General features: G+C 34.5%; 2 protein-coding genes across 3 annotated transcripts in view; both read left to right on the top strand.

Annotated features, from left to right (window-relative positions):
* The window catches only part of LOC127725335 (protein fem-1 homolog C-like), a 236,574-nt gene that overhangs the window by 31,893 nt on the left and 185,108 nt on the right, over positions 1–19,573 (top strand). The gene's annotated exons all lie outside the window — the stretch shown is intronic.
* The window catches only part of LOC127725338 (uncharacterized), a 36,005-nt gene that overhangs the window by 10,336 nt on the left and 6,096 nt on the right, over positions 1–19,573 (top strand). Inside the window, exons 2-3 of the mRNA XM_052232269.1 lie at positions 11,235–11,291; positions 13,062–13,424. Of these exons, the coding sequence (XP_052088229.1) occupies positions 11,235–11,291; positions 13,062–13,424 (420 nt within the window). The remainder of the gene's footprint in view (positions 1–11,234; positions 11,292–13,061; positions 13,425–19,573) is intronic.

Raw genomic sequence — 19,573 nt, 5'->3', positions numbered from 1 at the left:
TGATAACACAGAACCACCTATTATTTCGTATTCATACAAAAAACTCAGAAGAAGTTTAATTTTTAAATTATACGTCAGTAACATCAGACGTCAGTGTAGAAAATAATACCCCTCTAACTTGAGACTGTGAATCCTCGAATTTAAGATGTGATCCCTATGGCCATGTTATTACGGGGGACCTCAATATCGTTCAAGACCGAGAGGTTAAATACTTTTTGAAAAAAGGACCAAAATATCGTCCTCCATCTAAAATAGATTGGAACTAGTGTCGTCAGGTCACAAAAGACGCTCTTTCGTCGTATTATAAAAATTGGTGTAAACAGGAAAAACCTGATAAAAAATCTCTTGATTCTTATTTAATGTATGAAGGTTGTGGATATTCGAACATCACATTTTGAAAATAATTTGGAAATAAATAAAAGAGTACATAATACGCCTATTTCTAGAATAAGAAACAAACTTCATGTACTTGCAAAGCGGTTTGTGTTTGTATCAGCCGACAAAGCTGCCAGCAATGTGGTGGTGGTACATTTGTATGCCATTAATACTACACGGACGTTCTTAAGAATGACATTTTGAATTCGTTAACATTCAAGTCCGTGTGCTCTACAGAGAGTCATATTGTAAACAATCAAATCATAACCACATCACAGCTTAATGCTTCTTTTGAACATTTAAAGGTCCCTACTATGTATTGGTTACCTAAACTACACAAAAAACCAGTAAAATGTCGTTTCATCTCGGCCTCTTGGAAGTGTTCTACAACTAATCTTTCAGTGCTTTTAACTAGTTCCTTAGATACTATCAAAGAACTTATCATTAACTTTAGTAATAAAACATATGAAAATAGTGGAATTAACTACTTTTGGAGTGTTAACAATTCTTTGGATGTTTTAGATAAATTACGTGCCTTTGATGGTTCTTTTGATTCTGTTGACATTTTTGAATTTTAACTTTTTACACTACACTTCGACACAATCTTATCAAACAAAAGTTTTCCTATTTTATCAAATAGTCGTTTGGTTAAATCTGAATGCAAATATATTTGCTGTCACTCATTTAAAGACTTCTTCTTTAATGAGAACGGTAAATATGCTAGATATACTTACTGTAGGTGTGATAAGATGATTGTTAATTTTCTCCTTGATAATATTTATGTATTATGTTTCGGCAATAAAGTTTATCGACAGGTTGTAGGTATTCCTATGGGCACCAATTGCGTCCCTTTAATAGCAGACTTGTTCTTGTATTCTTGTACTGTTATGAATCACAGTTTATGACCAAACTCAGTAAAGACCCGTCTAAATTGCATTTAATTGATAAATTCAAGAGCACTTATCGTTATCTAGATGATATTTTTTCGTTAAATAATCATGAATTTTCTAAATACACTGCCGAAATTTACCCAAAGGAACAGTACCCCCTGCCACGTTCACTCTGTGTTTTTGTTAATGTATTTCTGCTTTGTATCGATCTGATGAGTTAAGCCCTTTTCAACTGATTTTTATAGTTTGTTCTTATGTTGTACTGTTACCCCAATGTCCCAGGTTAGGGGAGGGTTGGCGCGCCTTCAAACTAGTTTAACACCGCCACATTCTGTATGTGCCTGTCCCAAGCCAGGAGCCTGTGATTCAGTGGTTGTCGTTTGTTGCTGTATATCATATTTGTTTTTCGTTTATTATTTTGTTCATAAATCAGGCCGTTCGTTTTCTCGTTTGAATTGTTTTACGTTTGTCATTTCGGGCCCTTTTATAGCTGACTATGCGGTATGGGTTTAACTCATTGTTGAAGGCCGAACGATGACATATATTTGTTAATTTCTGTGTAATTTGGTCTCTTGTGGAATGTTGTCTCATTGGCAATCATACCGCATCTTCTTATTTTTATATTCTTGTCATAGTAAAGATAGGATGGCTATTAATAGATACATAATTTATCTTTATATTTCATATATCATAGTTTAAACAAGTATTTACATTTGCTGTTGCTAAAGATACTATAGTGATTGTTATGCCATATCGTTTGAAGAGTTACTTTGCTGTTGTTCGCAATTCACCAGTTAGCCATCTAAGAAAATATTATAATAGCGATGTCAGTATCCTGAATTCCTCGAACCTAAAACTGATATCAAAGTGATGAGTTCTGAAATAGGTCAGTTATTTTATTTAAAAAAAAAGTATGCGCCATGCAAACACAAAGCGATAAAAAACTTCACATTAAAACCTCTAATGATGGCACTAGTCATATTTTATGTTTTACAAAAATGCATTGGAAAATAATGAAAATGTTAATAAAATCTAATAAGGTTTCAAATAATATTCCTCCTCTACAAAATATCATAAACGATGACGCTTTCAGTGATATAGTATATACGAGGATAGCGAGAAGTGTGACCTGTTGAAATCCAAACTCGAGGAAGAAAATGTTCCTGTTCCAGAGTTTGAAGTAAAAAACTAATACTAATATTCAAAATATATACATAAATCAAAATGAAATAATTGATATTATTAAAACTATTGATCCGAATAAGGCATCGGGACCAGATTTGATAAGTCACAGAATGCTGAAAATCTGCCCTAAGAAAGTGGCAGTTTCTTTACAAATCATATTAAATAAATCTCTCCAATAATGCAAGTACCCTTCTAGCTGGAAAATTGCAAATGTCATTGATATCTTTAAAAAAGATGATTCGTCATTACCTTTAAATTATAGGCCCAATCTCTTTGATAAGCTGTGTAGGTGAAATCATGGAACGAAATTATGACACCCTTAACGGAGTTGAGGTGACGTATTGTTATTCTACGTTTCTTTTTTTATTATTTTTCTTCCACACATTTTTGGCCGCGCTAGTTCCGGAATTAAGTGGACCAATGTTTATGGAACTATACTATAATGAGGACCCCCATGTGAAGATGTGCACCTTGCTATGGAATGGTTCAAGATGGCCACCGTTTCCCCGGACACAGCAAAAATGTCCAAAAATAAAAAAAATGCTCCAATGTGAATGAAACTTCACACAAATATTTGTTGGCATATGTAGATGTGCCCTTTGACTTTGGAATTTCCAAACTGGCCGCCGTTACCATGGAAACAGTAAAAATGTGGAAAATTGAAAAAACGGTCCAAATGTCATGAAAATTTACATGTAGAAGTTTTGTAATGTATATATGTGCATTCACTGTTAAAAATTTTAGAAATGTCTGCAGTTTAGTGGCAATTTGGCGGACGTGGGTGCCATTCGCTATTATTAGCAATTGCAAATCTAGTTGTTTTTAAACATGTATATAATCATTTACATATGAATAAGCTAATTTATGAATACCAGTCTGTTTTTTTCTGCCAAAATATTCAACAGTACATCAGCTACTCGAATTGTAAAATTGTATTCTCAACTCACTTGAAAAGAAGGAAATCAATTGTTTTGTCTTTTACAATTTTTCGAGAGCTTTTGACAAGGTTTGGCATATAGGGCTCTTACACAAAATGAAAGCTTAGGGAATACATCGTAATTTACTTAACTGGGTTGAAAGTTATCTTTGTGATAGAAAACAAAAAGTTGTGATTAATAAATCATCATCTTCATTTTGCAGTCTTTCAGCGGGAGTACCTCAAGGTTCGGTACTTGGTCCCTTATTATTTTTAATATATATCAATGACATTGCAGAGAAACTCACATCGCTGACCAGACGCTATGCGGATGACACTTCGTTTAATTACGCAGGGCACGTTGAAGGACACACAAAAACTGCTTTGATCGTGACCTGAGGGAGTTGAACGAAAGGTCAAAAAGGTGGCTTATATCTTTTAATCCAGACAAAACAGAAATTATGAGTTTTTTAAATAATGACGCACCAGAACTTAAATTCTGCTTAAATGATAAAGAAATCCCTATTATATATTGAGAAAACTCAAGTACCAACTTTGAAGGAAAAAATTAGAAAAACTCTATTTAGTGTTCATAAGACCTATTTTTGAATATGCAACTGAATTTTGGTATAATTGTGGGATAGGATGTGCTAATAAACTTGAAAGTTTGCAGCTAGAATCTGCTAAAATAGTTACTGTCTATATTTACTGAAAGTCTGTATGAAGAAATTGGGTGGGAAACTCTAGGTGACTGGAGGAGAAGACGAAAATTACAAATGTTTTATAAGATTCAATATAAACATGCTCCGGATTATCTATGCAATCTTGTTCCGCCATGCGTACAGAGCACAACTGTATATCCCTTGCGAAATGGCATTGATATTATTGTTCCTTTCGTAGATTACCCCTTACTAAATAATCTTTATAACATCAACTATAAGACTATGGAATAATACCGATTTGTCCCTTCGAAAAGCAGATTCTATCTCAAAATTTAAAATCCAATTAAAAGGCTTAATATACTATAAATAAAGACGTACCTAAGCACTATTTATATGGACCGAGGAAACTAAATATAATTCTAACTCGAAAAAGATATACTCATCGTCTTTCTTGAATTATGACTTGTCCATAGACAATATAATTGCTGACCCATCTTGCCTTTGTGGGTGCAACATTGAGACTGTACACCATTTTCTTTTCGACTGTTCTCTGTATACAGACCAGAGAGAAATTCTGATGCACAATCTAAGATGGCTCCCTGATGACCATATATTGAATACTAAGTTACTAACATCTGGAAATCCAAACCTCTCGTATGAACAAAGCGTACAGATATTTAAACACGTATTCGAATTTATCAAAAGGTCTGAGAGATTTCTTGTCATATGAATACTGAATAGTGTATTTGCGGTACATTCACATCATCATTATCAATTTTTCCGTTATTATTTTATCATGTTTTTCAATATCTAGACTCGTAAAAATTTGTATATTTTGAAATATTGCATGTTTTGAAATATTGCATGCTCGTATTAATACTTATTCTGTAACCTCATTCATCAATATATATAGTTCGTTTGATTATATTCTCAATCTGTTTATGTGTTCCTGACCTAGGAGATTTATTCATCTTTAAACCGTATAAGAACTTCAAAATATCGAAGTTACCGTTACCTGTTCCCTTTCTCACACGTATCCATTACAAGAAAATTGCAAGGTCATTATGATACCGAGGAACATTTCGTACAGACGTCATCTTGGACGCAATTTGTGGGTAATCACAGAGTGAGTTAGTTTTATAACATTGTATTTGAAGCATTTAAATTGTTCTTCACATTTTTGAACCTTTTCTCTGTAAAATACTGGAAATTAAACTGTTCTTGAAAGTACAACATGTTCTCGCATTCAACGGACTGTGCTATCAATTATATTTGACATTTCGTTCCTCATATTAACATCAATTCAACACATGGTAAATTTGTATTTTATTTTGTATTTCAGCTTTTTACCATTTGTTAGATTGGTTCTTGATTAAAGTATCAGCACATGATAGTCTTTTCTGCTTGTGCCCAATCGTAGGTTATATTTGATGGTAAGGCCATTACAGTAAAAAGTCTACAACCTGCCTATTGTGTCTCACAGATAACGCCACTCCATGTCAGTTCTACGGCTACAACCTTCCTGTTGTGCCCTACAAGAAAATGCAATTCCTCGGCGCACAGTAAATTGACGACAACCTGTCTATACATATCCAGACAAGGAATTACAACGTAGCATCGTTTGTAGCTGTTACGTCGATAGTACACAACACAGCTTGTGTGTCCTAGCGAGCAAACCACCAACGTTTACTACAGTTTATTTTGTTCTACCTATCCGTTAGGTGATTAACATCACGGATCTCAGTCACGCAGAGCAGGAAGACGAGGTTCAGCTCCTAGAGGATGTTATTGAAGAACCACAAGAAAATCCGTCTAATACGACGCATTTAGATGAAAATCCCTAGACTAGGCTAGTACGCGAACTCACGGAAAAAGGTCAGGGAGCATACACAGAAAAACGTGAAAAGTCCTGTCAGGAACTAGAGGCCCTCAGGTCAGGTATTGAATTCAGTTATTGGAAGTGGCCGCGCCTCCTAACGAGGTCCAGCAGTGCTCAAAGCACAAAAAAATCTAATACAGTCCTAAACGACGTATCGCAGACTCACAGATGAATACATAGGTTTTCTGAGGGGAACAAGGACGATAGACAGTCTAAAGGACCTGGACAACTTCAATTGCTTATCAGAGATTCGTCTAACCAAGGCGGACATAGTCATGACAATTCTCCACGAACATCGCCTCACCCTGACACAGGCTAGGTCCACCGAGACAAGGACATCAAAGAGCGAGACGTTCCAACGTATCCGTTATGTCTAGCCTAGCACGGAGGAAGCGTGCCAAAGCAGAAGCTGCCAGAACAAAATATTGCCTTTGCTGAAAAACAGGCCCTTATCCTCGAACAGGAAGCTATAATGGAGGAACAGGTCCTTTATAGGCAGGCAGAGATTGAACAAGAAGCTTCTCGTAAACAGGCAGAGATGGACCGAGAAAAGAAACTAAGGTTTCAACTCCCTCAGGCAAAGCTGACCTTAGATGAATTTAGCTAATTGTTTTAGGTATTTTTACCATATAGCTCTTCAACTGTTTCGGTACTTATACATCCTCGGATTTCAAATGTTTGGCTTTGAGCATTCCTGAAGAAAGTAAATCCAGAAAAGCGCTTCGGACGCATGAAATTATTAAACGTGTTGTTTTCAATTTTTTACATCGCTGGGTCGATACCTCTGCTGGTGGACTATCAGTCCCCGAGGGTATCATCAGCTCAGTAGTCAGTACTTCGGTACTGTCATGATTTATAACAAACCTTTCTAAAATTGTCCGTTTATAAATTTTGAAATTATAAAAAAAAGAAACTGTTTCGGTACTTATACATTTCAAATGTTTGGCCTTGAGCGTTCCTGATGAAGGTAAATCCAGAAAAGCGCTTCGGACGCATGAAATTATTAAACGTGTTGTTTTCAATTTTTTTCCCGTAAACAGGCAGAGATGGACCAAGAAGCTTCCCGTAAACAGACAGAGATGGACCAATAAGCTTCCCATAAGAAAGCAGAAAGCCACCCGTAGGAAAGCTGAACATTTACACATTTGACCGCACGTGTCGTTCGAGAAAAAGCCGAAATGAAGGCAGCTATCAACCTTCTTGAAACACAAAGAGAAGCTGCCGTTGCAGAAGCTGAAGCACGTGCCCCGGAATACGACGACAGTCAAGGACTAAGTGATCTTCCTGACGAAACTGAAGACCCGCTCCAGCGCGTGCAAGATTTCGTCAATAAACATCTTGACCAAGCTGTCGTACAGGAAGTGACAGGCCCACAATTGTTGAGTTAAGTAACGAAGCACCAGAGTTCGTGCCATCCGCGGCATTGAACTTGCCATCACAAAAACCTACCGTCTTGCCTGCAGATGCTAAATCAACAGAAGTTACTTTATTCCCAGATCTGGGAACGGTAACTAGCATACAAACACATGGTGTTTCAGCCTCTTACACACCAACCAACACATGTGGTTCAACCCTTCATACCAACGGATAACAGCCAACATATCAACCAGACATCGGAGATAACTAAATTTCTCCTACGCAAGGACCTGCTGTTCTCCAGGTTAACGGACTATAACGACCGGGCTGAATCCTTCAACACGTGGAAAGCTAGTTTCAAAAACGTTATAAACGAGTTACAAGTTTCAGACTCGGAACAGAAAGATCTACTGATCAAGTGGCTTGGACCAGAGTCTGCTAGACATCCCATTTTAAGACATACAGGGATTGTGGCAGAGACTTGACGAGCGGAATGTTCTCCAGAAATGTTGGAGGCGTCTCTCGTTAACAAACTTATCAACTTTCAAACATTGACTCACGTCTTTACGAATTGTCTGATATTCTATCAGAAATAGAATATCACAAGGAAAATTCCAAGCTGGGATATCTGCTGGCTTATTTCGACTCTTCGTCTGGAATAAACCCAATTATGACAAAGTTGACTTATGGACTCCAGGAGAAGTGGATAACTAGGGCTTCAACATATAAGTCCAATTACGACGTTGCCTTTCCGCCTTTCATGGAATTCTCTGCATTTATCAGAGAGATCAGGAAGATCAAGAAAGATCCTGTGTTCAACTTCGAATCATATGTTATACCAATTACAAAAAGTGCTGCGCCAAGGTTCACACCTCAGCCGTTTTCTAAAATCAACGTCCATAAGACGGCAGTTGAACAGCAACTTGGAGACAGGAGTCAACAACAAGATCTTTGTATCCTACACAAGACAAATCATCCCTTGAACGAATGCTGAGGTTCCGAGCCAAATCAATTGAGGAACTCAAGGAACTGTTTAGACAAAACAATGTTTGCTACAAGTGCTGTGAGTCAACCACACACAAAAGTCGGGATTGTAACGCAAGCATCAGTAGTAACGAGCGTGGAAGTCAACGACATACCACCGCACTACATATAACAAGGGTGCAACCACACGAACATTCTCAATCTAGTTTCGCCTACGGCGGGGAGCAGACGGAGTCATCTGAAATCAAGTTAACCTCTGGGTTCAACCTGCACAGATATCTACAAGGATCCTAAAAGTGAGAAATCTTGTTCCAAGATATTACCTGTGTATGTGTATCACAAGAATAAGACACAAAACTATCTGGATGTATGCTATCATTGACGACCAAAGCAACCGGTCTCTTGCCTAGCCGGAATTCTTCAGTATTTTTGACGTACAAGAAAAGCCGGAAAACTACACTCTACCAACATGCTTCGGCAGAGTAGCTACTTCAGGGAAAAGAGGAAGAGATTTCGTCATGAAATTCGTACATGGTGATGTACAATTTGATCTACCTACAATAATTGAATGTGATAATATTCCCAATAATCGGGACGAAATCCAGACAACTTGAGACACTTTGCATTATGCACACTGGAAAGACCTTAGCGAAAGAATTCCACCACTTGATGATCAGTGCAAAATTCTACTGCTAATTGGAAGAGACCTTACAGAGGCGAACCACGTTCCTGAACAACGCCTAGGACCATCCAGAACTCCATTTGCCCAAAAAATGAAACTTGGTTGTGTCATAATTTGAAATACATACATTGATAAGCAAACTGTTCCACTTGAAGTCAACACTTAGATTACTAACGTCTCAATCACGGAACCAGAACAACGTCTTGCCTTGAGACCGGAAATAGCCTATGGTATGGAAAACGACCAAAATTTTAATTCGAATGTAAAGGTTGCAAAAACGCATGCCATACAATTACCTGAGTGTCCTGGACCCAGTACCAAGTCTGGTGGATTCATGAATTTCTCTATAGGGACAGCAGTTGTGTCACCAAATTCAAAATCTGTGACTTCTTTAGAGAATTCTATGGATAACGCAAATTTCATTCTGGAATCAGCAAGACCTGAAGTTCACGGAGAAGAAATAAGTTGCATTCGCAAACAAAAACCTATTCCGAAACAAAGACCGATTGCCAACCTCAATCCACCTTTGGACAAGCAATGACTACTCCGAGTAGGAAGCTGTATCGTCAAATATGACTCGGATCTTAGTGAAAAGGAACCAGTGATCCTATCTGGACATCGTCATATAGTAACGCCTTTTGTCAGACACTACTACGACAAATCAAACCTCGAAGTCGCCACTTCACAGATAAAGCAACTAGATCCGCAGGATTGAACGTTAAAACGAAACGCTTGATTTTGTTCCATGCTCACAAATATGTGCCATTCCGCAAACTCAGAAGAGGACTAGGTACTAACTCTTGTTTGACTTACCAGAGTACCATCTTCAACCGTCATCGGCGTCTATCAACGTTGAAGAAAATCGTTCATACCGTCGCAACAGCAATAATGGAAAATTACATAGATCACAGTGATCTCGTTGGAGACATCCTTCTTCTAAAAGACAAGAAACTGTGTCGAACCCAGTTTCCTGTGGGATAAATTTATCCAAGAAACTCTAAATTGAAAAGTCGTAAGTTGTGAACCGACATTTCTCACACGACCAATAGTGAACATGATTCCTGTACATATTCAATTTATGTTGGGTTTTATTTAATTTATATTCATATGCGATTTATCTATGGAATAGTGATATCAGATAGATATCAGACGGGGAGTAATCTGTAACCTCATTCATGAATATACATAGTTCCGTTTGATTATATTCTCAATATGTTTATGTGTTCCTGACCTAGGAGGATTATTCATCTTTAAACCGTATAAGAACTTCAAAATATCGAAGTTATCGTTTCCTGTTCCTACGTCTCTCACGTATCCATTACAGGAAAACTGCAAGGTCATTACGATACCGAGGAACATTTCGTACAGACGTCATCTTGGACGCAATTTGTGGTTAAACACAGAGTGAGTTAATTTTATAGCATTGTATTTGAAGCCTTCAAATTGCTCTTCACATATTTGAACCTTTTCTCCGTGAAATACTGGAAATTAAACTGTTCTTGAAAGTACAACATGTTCTCGCATTCAACGGACTGTGCTACCAATTATATTTGACATTTCGTTCATCATAACATCAATTCAACACATTGTAAATTTGTATTTTATTTTGTATTCCAGCTTTTTACCATTAGTTAGATTGGTTCATAATTATAGTATCAGCACCTGAAAGTCTTTTCTGCTTGAGCCCAATCGTCGGTTATACTTAATGGTAAGGCCATAACAATATTGTATTGTTATCCAGAGGGGACTTCATGAGTATGGTTTACTTGTGTCCAGTCCATTTTACTTTGAGTAAATAAAATATGAAAATGCCTGTACCAAGTCAGTAATATGACAGTTGTTATCCATTTGTTTGATGTGTTTGAGCATTTGAGTTTGTCATTTGATAAGGGACTCTCCATTTTGACTTTTCCTTAAAGTTTCGGTATTTTTGTTGCTTTACTTTTTATGTTTAAACTAAAAAAACAAAAATGTATGAGCTTTTGTTTAGGGTATTGTGTCCTCTGGCGAACATTTTGTCAAGAAAAAAATGGTGGGTTGAACCTGGTTTTGTGGCATGCCAAACCTCCCACTTTAATGGCAACGTCAAACACAACACCAAAACGACAACATCACATGACAGGACCACAATACAAATAAATGGGAGAACATATAGGACAAAGAAACACACGAATAATAGCTAACAAAAGGTACTAGGCTTAAAATTCAATACGCCAGACGTGCGTCTCGTCCACACAAGTTTGTAAATGGGAAAGCGAATTTTAGAAGTTTGATATATAGGATAATAATTCTATGTTTTTCTAAGTTTCAGAATGTGTGATTGATACTTGCGACAGAAATGACATACTTACATCCACGAGAGGTAAAATAAATAAAAACAAACAAACACAAATATAAATATATATGATTTTCTTCTACAAATGTAAAAAGGTAAAATTTAGCAGACCAACCCTGGCATGAACAATGTTGATAACAAATAAGTTCCATACTATACCAACATATGAATAACCACGTTACTTGCTCAATGTAATATTTGTCTCGCCATAATCCGTGCTGTTTCAGGCAGCGACGTAGGAAGGCGTCAACTATTGCTTTACATTTGAATGTGGTTGATCACTGGATATGTGTTAGCAGTTGTATTAGCATTTAACACATATCATTATCATGGAATTCAACCGGCTCTACCCTTTCATTCATGGTCCTTTTGACTGACAATGTTGCCTATTTCACATGTTAGATCAGTAAAAGGGAACCACTTATGGTGATTCATTGATATTTGGTCTGTATAAATAAAAAGATATTTGAGGCTACGTCAAACAGACAGCAACCCAGCGACATATCGGCCAAAAGATAATTAGAAGACAACATGCAATCTTTAACAATAGACCAATATACAATGTACCAAGCCCTAACTAATCCTGTGTTTATAAAATTTGTGTATGAATTCAGCAAGAACAATTAAAGATCTGCAGTTAACACTTTTTTTTTCCATATATCGAAACATATTGAGATGTGGCATACCACAAATATTGAGGACGTCCCGGACAGGTGCACGAGAATGTGGCAGGGTTAAACACGTTTTATTTTTTTAATCTTATTTCTTCCATTTTTCAATATACTTTTATAAGCATTGACTTTAATCATTTTCCATAGTTTACGTGTTTAAAAACCATTGCCATTCGTTAAACATTTACATTATACTATGAAAATAACACACAAACGATACAGATCTGTGTCAATGTGTTATTACTTTTAACAATCCAATTAAACAGGTGCAAACAAAACAATGATCACACAGGACGTACGTAAACGTGCTTCAGTGTCAGAGCAAATGCTTTATTTTAGTTCAGTAAAGATGTATTTAACAGTAGATACGTGTACTAAATTTAGAGAATTAACTAAAATATGATATTTTTTAGTGATATGTACGATTTGCACTTTTTTCAACTAAACATTGGAAATTATACGTTAGACGCACATTAACCCATTTGGGTAGACGCTATAACCAATCTTTCTTATTCATGTAAAACATTTTGGAAACAAAAGGAAAACCATCAAATATCACGACTAAGGCATTTTGTATGACTTTTGAAGCTTTTGCAATATATTGATAAACTAACACTTTTGCATCACTGATCATTATACAAAAAAATGTATGACAGGTTATATTTTTCTTGATAATTTACATGTGGATTGCTTGTTCGAAGTTTTTCATTACACACACTTCAAATATTTAGTGAATGTCCTTACCTTTCTCTGATTTCGTTCCGAAAGAACAGAATTGTATGCAGATAATTGACAAAAAAATAACTTTCCCTTCCTATTGGTTGAAAATCATTTTATGTACGACTTTAAAATAAAAGAGAAATACTTAGACAACGTATCTATTTGTTGGATTGTAAAAATCTGTATTATTGTTGTGGTAAATTTGCAGAGTACGATATTATATGGCATGTGGCCTTTTTAGATTTTTGCCATGTTGATACTTAACTTTCTTCCATCTTGTAGAACACTCCAATCTGGTTCAATTTTAATCAAACTCAAGGTGTTGATAAAGTTGACGTATATTGCCATCTTATATTAGTATTGTTGCGCAAATCTAAAGACTTTTATATTCATATATATATTTCAGTGGCGGAAATGTGCCAATCAACAGCGGTGAAGAATGATAAATACAGCAATAGTATATTTCTTTCTCTAATAGAGCAAGAAAATAACTGTTCTTGTATTGTATCAGTAAAGAACGCAAAAAACCATGTAGACCTGTCTATCAAACGACTTAACAACCTTACAGAACAGTTATCGTGTGGAATAGAAATAGATATCTATTTCATTAGACCAAACCAAATTAATCTACTTGACCAACTCGCTACTAAATGTACCAGTGAAGAGAATACGAAACGTCTTTCTATTTTGGATATTGAGTATCTACAGTTCATATCCAGAGTAGTAGACGGAAATTTTTCAAACGGATACTGCATACAGATAGAAATAGGTTCGTTAGAAATTTTCATTTTACACATATTTCGTAGATATACCAGTGAGGTTTGAATGACTGTGTTAAACATGCATATTATTTATTGCACACAAGATCTTTCTCTGCACCCAGCTGGTAGTCAAAATAGAATCGTCTATTGTTGTACTAATTGTGATAAGTTAAAAAAAAAAACCAAAACTGTTTGTTGTGTTTGAAATACTCTCTTACAAAATGATATTGATGAAAAATTCCAACTTTTTTGGGCATCAACGATATTTTAAAATCTAAATTTTATATAGAAGTTGCTACAACTTCAAAATAATGACATCGCTTCGCATTAAAGCTTAATACAGAAGAAACTATGAGTGTTTATAAATTGAGCAATATTATAATTCAACGGTATGAAATAATATTTACATAAAAGAACATAAAAAAATGTAAACAATTGTTCAAGGGAAAGGTGACGTAACCACAAATCGTGGGGTGGTCATTGAAAAAATAAAAGAAGAATGTGTCTTAGGACACGAATGTCCACCGCTCAAGCTTTGCATATTTTCCAAGTTGAAAAGGGCATTTCTCTAGAACGGTAAATGACTCACAACCCTTATTTGAACTCTGTCTGCATATTGTAGTTCTTAGCATTGTGTATGAATTTCATTAAATTTGGATGAGACAAACTTAAGTTAGAGTGTGGAAACAAAAATGGGACGGTCGGACGGACGGACGGACGGAAGGAAAGACGGACGGACGGAAAGACGGATGGATGGACGGACGGAAGGATGGAAGAACGGTCAAGGGTAACACTTAATCCCTCGGTTGCCTACGACGGGGGCATAAAAACCAACCGAAAACTAACCTTTACCTACAGATGCCTCTTCATGCTTTCATTGTACTACAGTTCCTATAGTATCTATAGCTGTTTGCAAAATGTCATAAATATCCGTTAGATCCATCTACACTAACGCCCGACTACTATGTTTTAGTTACATAACTAAAAGAAAAGAATTACTGGTCAGTGGTTGTGTTTTGACAAATAGTGTTTTTCGTTGTTTGCGGTTCCTTCATAATTTCTGTTTAGTTTATTGACAGCTTTTTGACACATTGCATTAAAATCTGTTTAGTGTTGCCTTCTAGATGTCGTTTGGTTATTTGTTAAACGTTGAATTATAGTTCAAGTTACTAGATAATGTTTTATGGGTGAAAAATTTAGTTCCATTGGGAATTAATAATGGCGTTTGAGTCAAACTTGAGTAATAACGCAAACATTTGTGAATTAACGCAAACCTTTGCGTTATATAACGCAAACATTTTGTTTTTAATTATTCAAGTTTTGAATATCTTATAGTCAAGAACTGTTATATTGAATTTACATTTCATTTTTTTTATATAATTTTATAAGCAGTGTTTTGTATAAATCGGCATTTGCATGTCCGTCAGCCAGTAAAATTTGGTTATGATTTAGTTAAGAGAAGGACCACGAACACAAGGCCAAATAATTATAATAAATGTACATAGGAATAAGGGAATACTTGTATCGCAATTATACTCAAAATAAGAAAGATTTTTGTATCAGAAAATTTAATAAATTTAACATGAAAAAAGATTTGGTATAGGAAAATTTGAATGGAAAGACCAAGGTTTTGAAAATTTTGATTTACGGGAAGTGGCAAAGTAGAGAAGAGCAAAAAAAAAAAAATCATACAATTGTGAAAGTCAAATAGACAAAATGATCTTTCGGCTTTAAAATAAAATTTTTTAATAAAAAAAAAATAAATTTGATGTAAGAAATCGTTTGTTGAAATCTCAGAATATGATAAAGATTCTTTGATAAAAATTCTTTGGGTTTTAAATTTCATTCTAGTGAGATAAAATATAAAATTGAGAATGTAATGGGGAATGTGCCAAAAAAAAAAACCCAAAACAACCCGACCAAAGAGCAGGTAGTTATTTAAGATGCTTGGGTAGCAGTTTGAATGTAGAATACATAATCATAAAAATAAAAAATCTTCATCTTATACATGTATTTCACTAGGGTAGCTTTTTTTGGATCTAACCAATCTTACACAATGCTCAAATGAGCGCTTACTTTGGAAGCATATTTAGATTTGGCTACATCAACAGGGTTGGTTTTTAATTTTCTTTTGTATAACTTAAATTTACTCAATCTTTCTTTTGTAATCTATATATACATGGATTCTCTTGCTCATTATTAGGCCATGATATGTGCTAAACACTGAAGCATTTTACCTTGCAATAAGTACAAAGGGTGATTAATTTTAATACTTGCAGCATCCTCCATTTATAACAGCTGCTTCCCTTGAAACTTTAATAAAAATAAGACAAAACAAATGTTTGCGTTTATTTCGCAAAGGTTCGCGTTATTTCGCAAATGTTTATAACGCAAATGTTTGCTTTAATAACGCAAACATAGGAACAAATATTAAAAAAACAAGTTTGTGTGGCGCTAATACGCTTCTGTACATCGGTATTAATATGGCTTTTTATACATAAAAATGACAATGAAATGCTTTAATGATGCTTAATCTATGTTATCATATACTTTTAAAATGTACACGTCAAAAAAGACATGTCAATTAGTCAGGACACTCTATAAATTAGGTAATTTAGCTAATACAACGAATACTTGACATAAGACATAAGACAAAAAGCTTTATTTAGAGTCGGTATATGCAATACAAGTACAAACATAAGCTCTGAAGAGCTTTTAAAACCGACAGAGCAACAATAAAACAAAACGTACTTAATATGCACACATAAATTAAACATATAAAGCAAGAGTTCATATCAGTACATGCAGTATGGAAACATGCAGCATAAAAGTTCTTTAAGCATCTTACAAGTTCAACTCACACTGAAACATGCACTTATGAGATAAAAACACAAAAGCAAAAATAAAATGGTTTGCAAATTAAAAGCACATATATATATTAGGTAAACAACTAAAATAGCACAAAGCAGCAGAAGCACTATAATAGTAAAGATAACAAAATAAATTTGACATGCTGAAAATAAAGCATTAAACCAAAAATAATGAACAAAAATTAACTGGTTTTGCAGGGCAAAATATTGACGTGAGCTGCCAGACCAAGAATTTATCAAGTTCTTGAATTGATTTAAAGATGATTGCTTACATAGCTCATCTGGCAGCTCATTCCAAAGCTTAGCACCCGCATACCTTAAAGATTGTAGGCAATATGCAGTTGTTCTTACATGTGGTATGTCGGCTGTATTCTGGTATCCGAAAAAGTAAGTGTTTTCCTTTAAGTCATGGAGATAAACAGGACAATCTTTATAAATAATTTTGAAAACTTCAATAGCCAATGATCGCATTCTTCTTATTTTGAAAGATGATAATTTTGATTTGCAGAGTAAATCTTCATAACTTGCTGAATAGTCCTCAAAGATAAACTTTAGTGCTCTCTCTTGAATTTTCTCTATCTTTTTTTGTATTAACATCCCCACAAAAGTGTCAAACTAGTGGGCAGTAATTAAAGTTGGACATTATGAAAGAATAATAAATTGTTAATTTTCCGAGTTTAGTCAGGTGTTTACCTATTCCTTTTAATACATTTAGCTGTTTGGATGCTTTTTTTACATATTATAGAGACATGTTCATTGAAATTTAGTTTAAAATCTATTGTTACACCTAGAAGTTTAACGTTATCTTCACATTCTATTTCATTACCTTCTGATTTAAATTTTAGGTTTTTGTCTTTAGTTTTTTTACCTACAGCTATTGCTTTAAATTTTTCTGGATTAGCTTTCATTTTATTTATTGAGAACCAATTAATCAAAATTTTGCTTTCATCTTCTAAAGTATTAATTAATTTATCTAAATCTTTATCTGCGTATGAAAGGGTGTTGTCATCTGCATAATTATAGAGTTCACTTTTGTGAATAAAATAGAAAATGTCATTTAAAATATATTAAATAATGTCGGCCCTAATATAGACCCTTGTGGCACCCCTTTAAACATTGTTTGCCAGTAGCTTGAATAAATACCTACTTTAACACACTGTTTTCTATTAGTTAAATAGCTTTCCAAAAGTTTAAGGGAAGAGGCGGAGACACCATAGGATTTTAATAGGAGGTCGTGGGGTAGGCAGTCAAAAGCCTTGGTGACAAGTCCATTAATATAGCTGCTGCATATTTATTCTCGTCTAAAGCCTTTTTCCAATCTTCAATTATTTTTAATAAAGCGGTTTGGCATCCGTATCCTTTTCGAAAAGCTGACAGAAAAATGTGGAAAAATGAATTAAAATATTCCACAAGTTGATTTTCTATAGACCTCTCAAAATTTTTTGAAATCATGGGCAATATACTTACAGGTCTATAGTTTCCTTTATCTAGAGTGTTTGATTTTTTATGCAGATGTATTACTTGCGCTTCTTTTAATTTATCTGGGAAAACAGCTAATGCAAATGATTTATTTATTAATTTAGAAATTGGATTGGATAATTCAGATTCGGATAGTTTTAATATTTTTGAAGAGATTCCATCTTTTCCTGTTGCCTTTTTAATATTAATTTTATTGATTTGTTTTTTTTACAAACTCAGAGTTTACTGGGCTAAAATATAGTTCTTCTTTTTCTGGTTTGTTTTCTTTTATAACTTTAATGCTTGGATGGTGTTCATTAATAATTGTATCTTTTGAGCCGATATCTTTGGCAACATTTATAAAAAGTTATTAAATAATTCTGCAACTTCATTTTGATTATTAATTATTTTATTATCTTCACATAAGATTAGATCTTTAGAAAAATGTGAACCTTTATTAGTTAGAAAGGGCTTGATAGTTGGCCAAAAATCTTTGCTGTATGGTCCTCCTACACATCTTTCCATGAAATAGTTTCTGCTGGATTTCTTTTTAATTTTATTTACCAAATTTCTTTGTTTTCTGTAAGATTTCCAGTTTGATTTATTTTAAAAATTTTGATATTTGTTATATGCCATTCTTTTTTTTATATATTTCCCTTCGTAAAGTTTGATTCATGAAAGGTGCTGGTTTGTTGATGGCTTTTTTTTTTCATCGGTATATGTTTGTCTATAACCTCCATGAAATTTGTCTCAAATGTGTCATATGCTGTATTAACATCTGCTGATTCTTCTATTATAGCAGTTTAGTTTTTTCCATTTAAATCTGTAAAAATATTTTCCTGATCAAAGTGTTTGAAACTTCTGTAATTTATTAAATCTTTATTTATTTTTGGTAGTTTGCCCTTAATTTGAGTGGAAATAATGTTGTGTACATCACTCAAACCACAGTTGAAATTTAAAATGTTTTGACCATAAGTTGTTTGGTTTGTAAGAATAACATCATTTAAGGTAGCAGGGGCATGTTTTGTGAGACAAGTTGGTTTATTTACCTAATTTGTGAAATCAAAAATATCACAGATATCATTTAGGGGGGTACATTTTTGCTGGGAGAGCATGTTATAATTTAAGTCACCAAGTAGAAGAACATTATCATAAATGGTTGATAATTTATCACATGTACATATAAACTCATTTTTAAAATTATCATCTTTTATTGTAGGAGGTCTATAAAGTCCTGCAATTAACCATTTTCTATTATTAATATGCATTTCTACCATAATTGATTCAGTAAATTCAAGTTCATATTTGTCTTTTCTGTCGCATGCTATGTCAGATTTAACATACATAACAAGTCCACCACCATGAGATGTTCGGTCTTTCCTCCAGAAGTGGAAATTATCGACTTTAAATAGAGCGTCTGGAAAAGAGTCATCTATTTTTGTTTCTGCTATAATCAGCATATCTACGGTGTTTTTACATAGAAGTTCTTTTATGGAACAGAATTTGCACCTTAGGCTGTTGATATTAAGGTATGCACACGTAAATGTATCAGGGTGCTTCCTTAGTTCTAAAATATATCATATTGATGTTCATCTCCCGAGTTACTGTTTACAATATTAATTGACCCATTTTGTGAACTTCCAGATAGGTTAAAACTGGAACTACAGGTATCATTAAAAACGATTCCGTAAAGTTTGGGAGTCGCTGGCTGCATCCATAGCAATAAAATGTATCATCTGTCGTTGATAAGATGTGATATTGTGTACTTGAGATGTTTATACGTTTAAGATGTGTCCAGTTGTCGCAAAAGTCACATTAAAAGGCCTTTT

Source organism: Mytilus californianus, unplaced genomic scaffold, assembly GCF_021869535.1.
Source record: "Mytilus californianus isolate M0D057914Y unplaced genomic scaffold, xbMytCali1.0.p SCAF_15, whole genome shotgun sequence".
In the NCBI taxonomy this organism is placed as follows: Eukaryota; Metazoa; Mollusca; class Bivalvia; order Mytilida; family Mytilidae; genus Mytilus; species Mytilus californianus.
The sequence above is the reverse complement of the archived record's forward strand: the minus strand, read 5'-3'. Positions and strand labels throughout refer to the sequence as shown.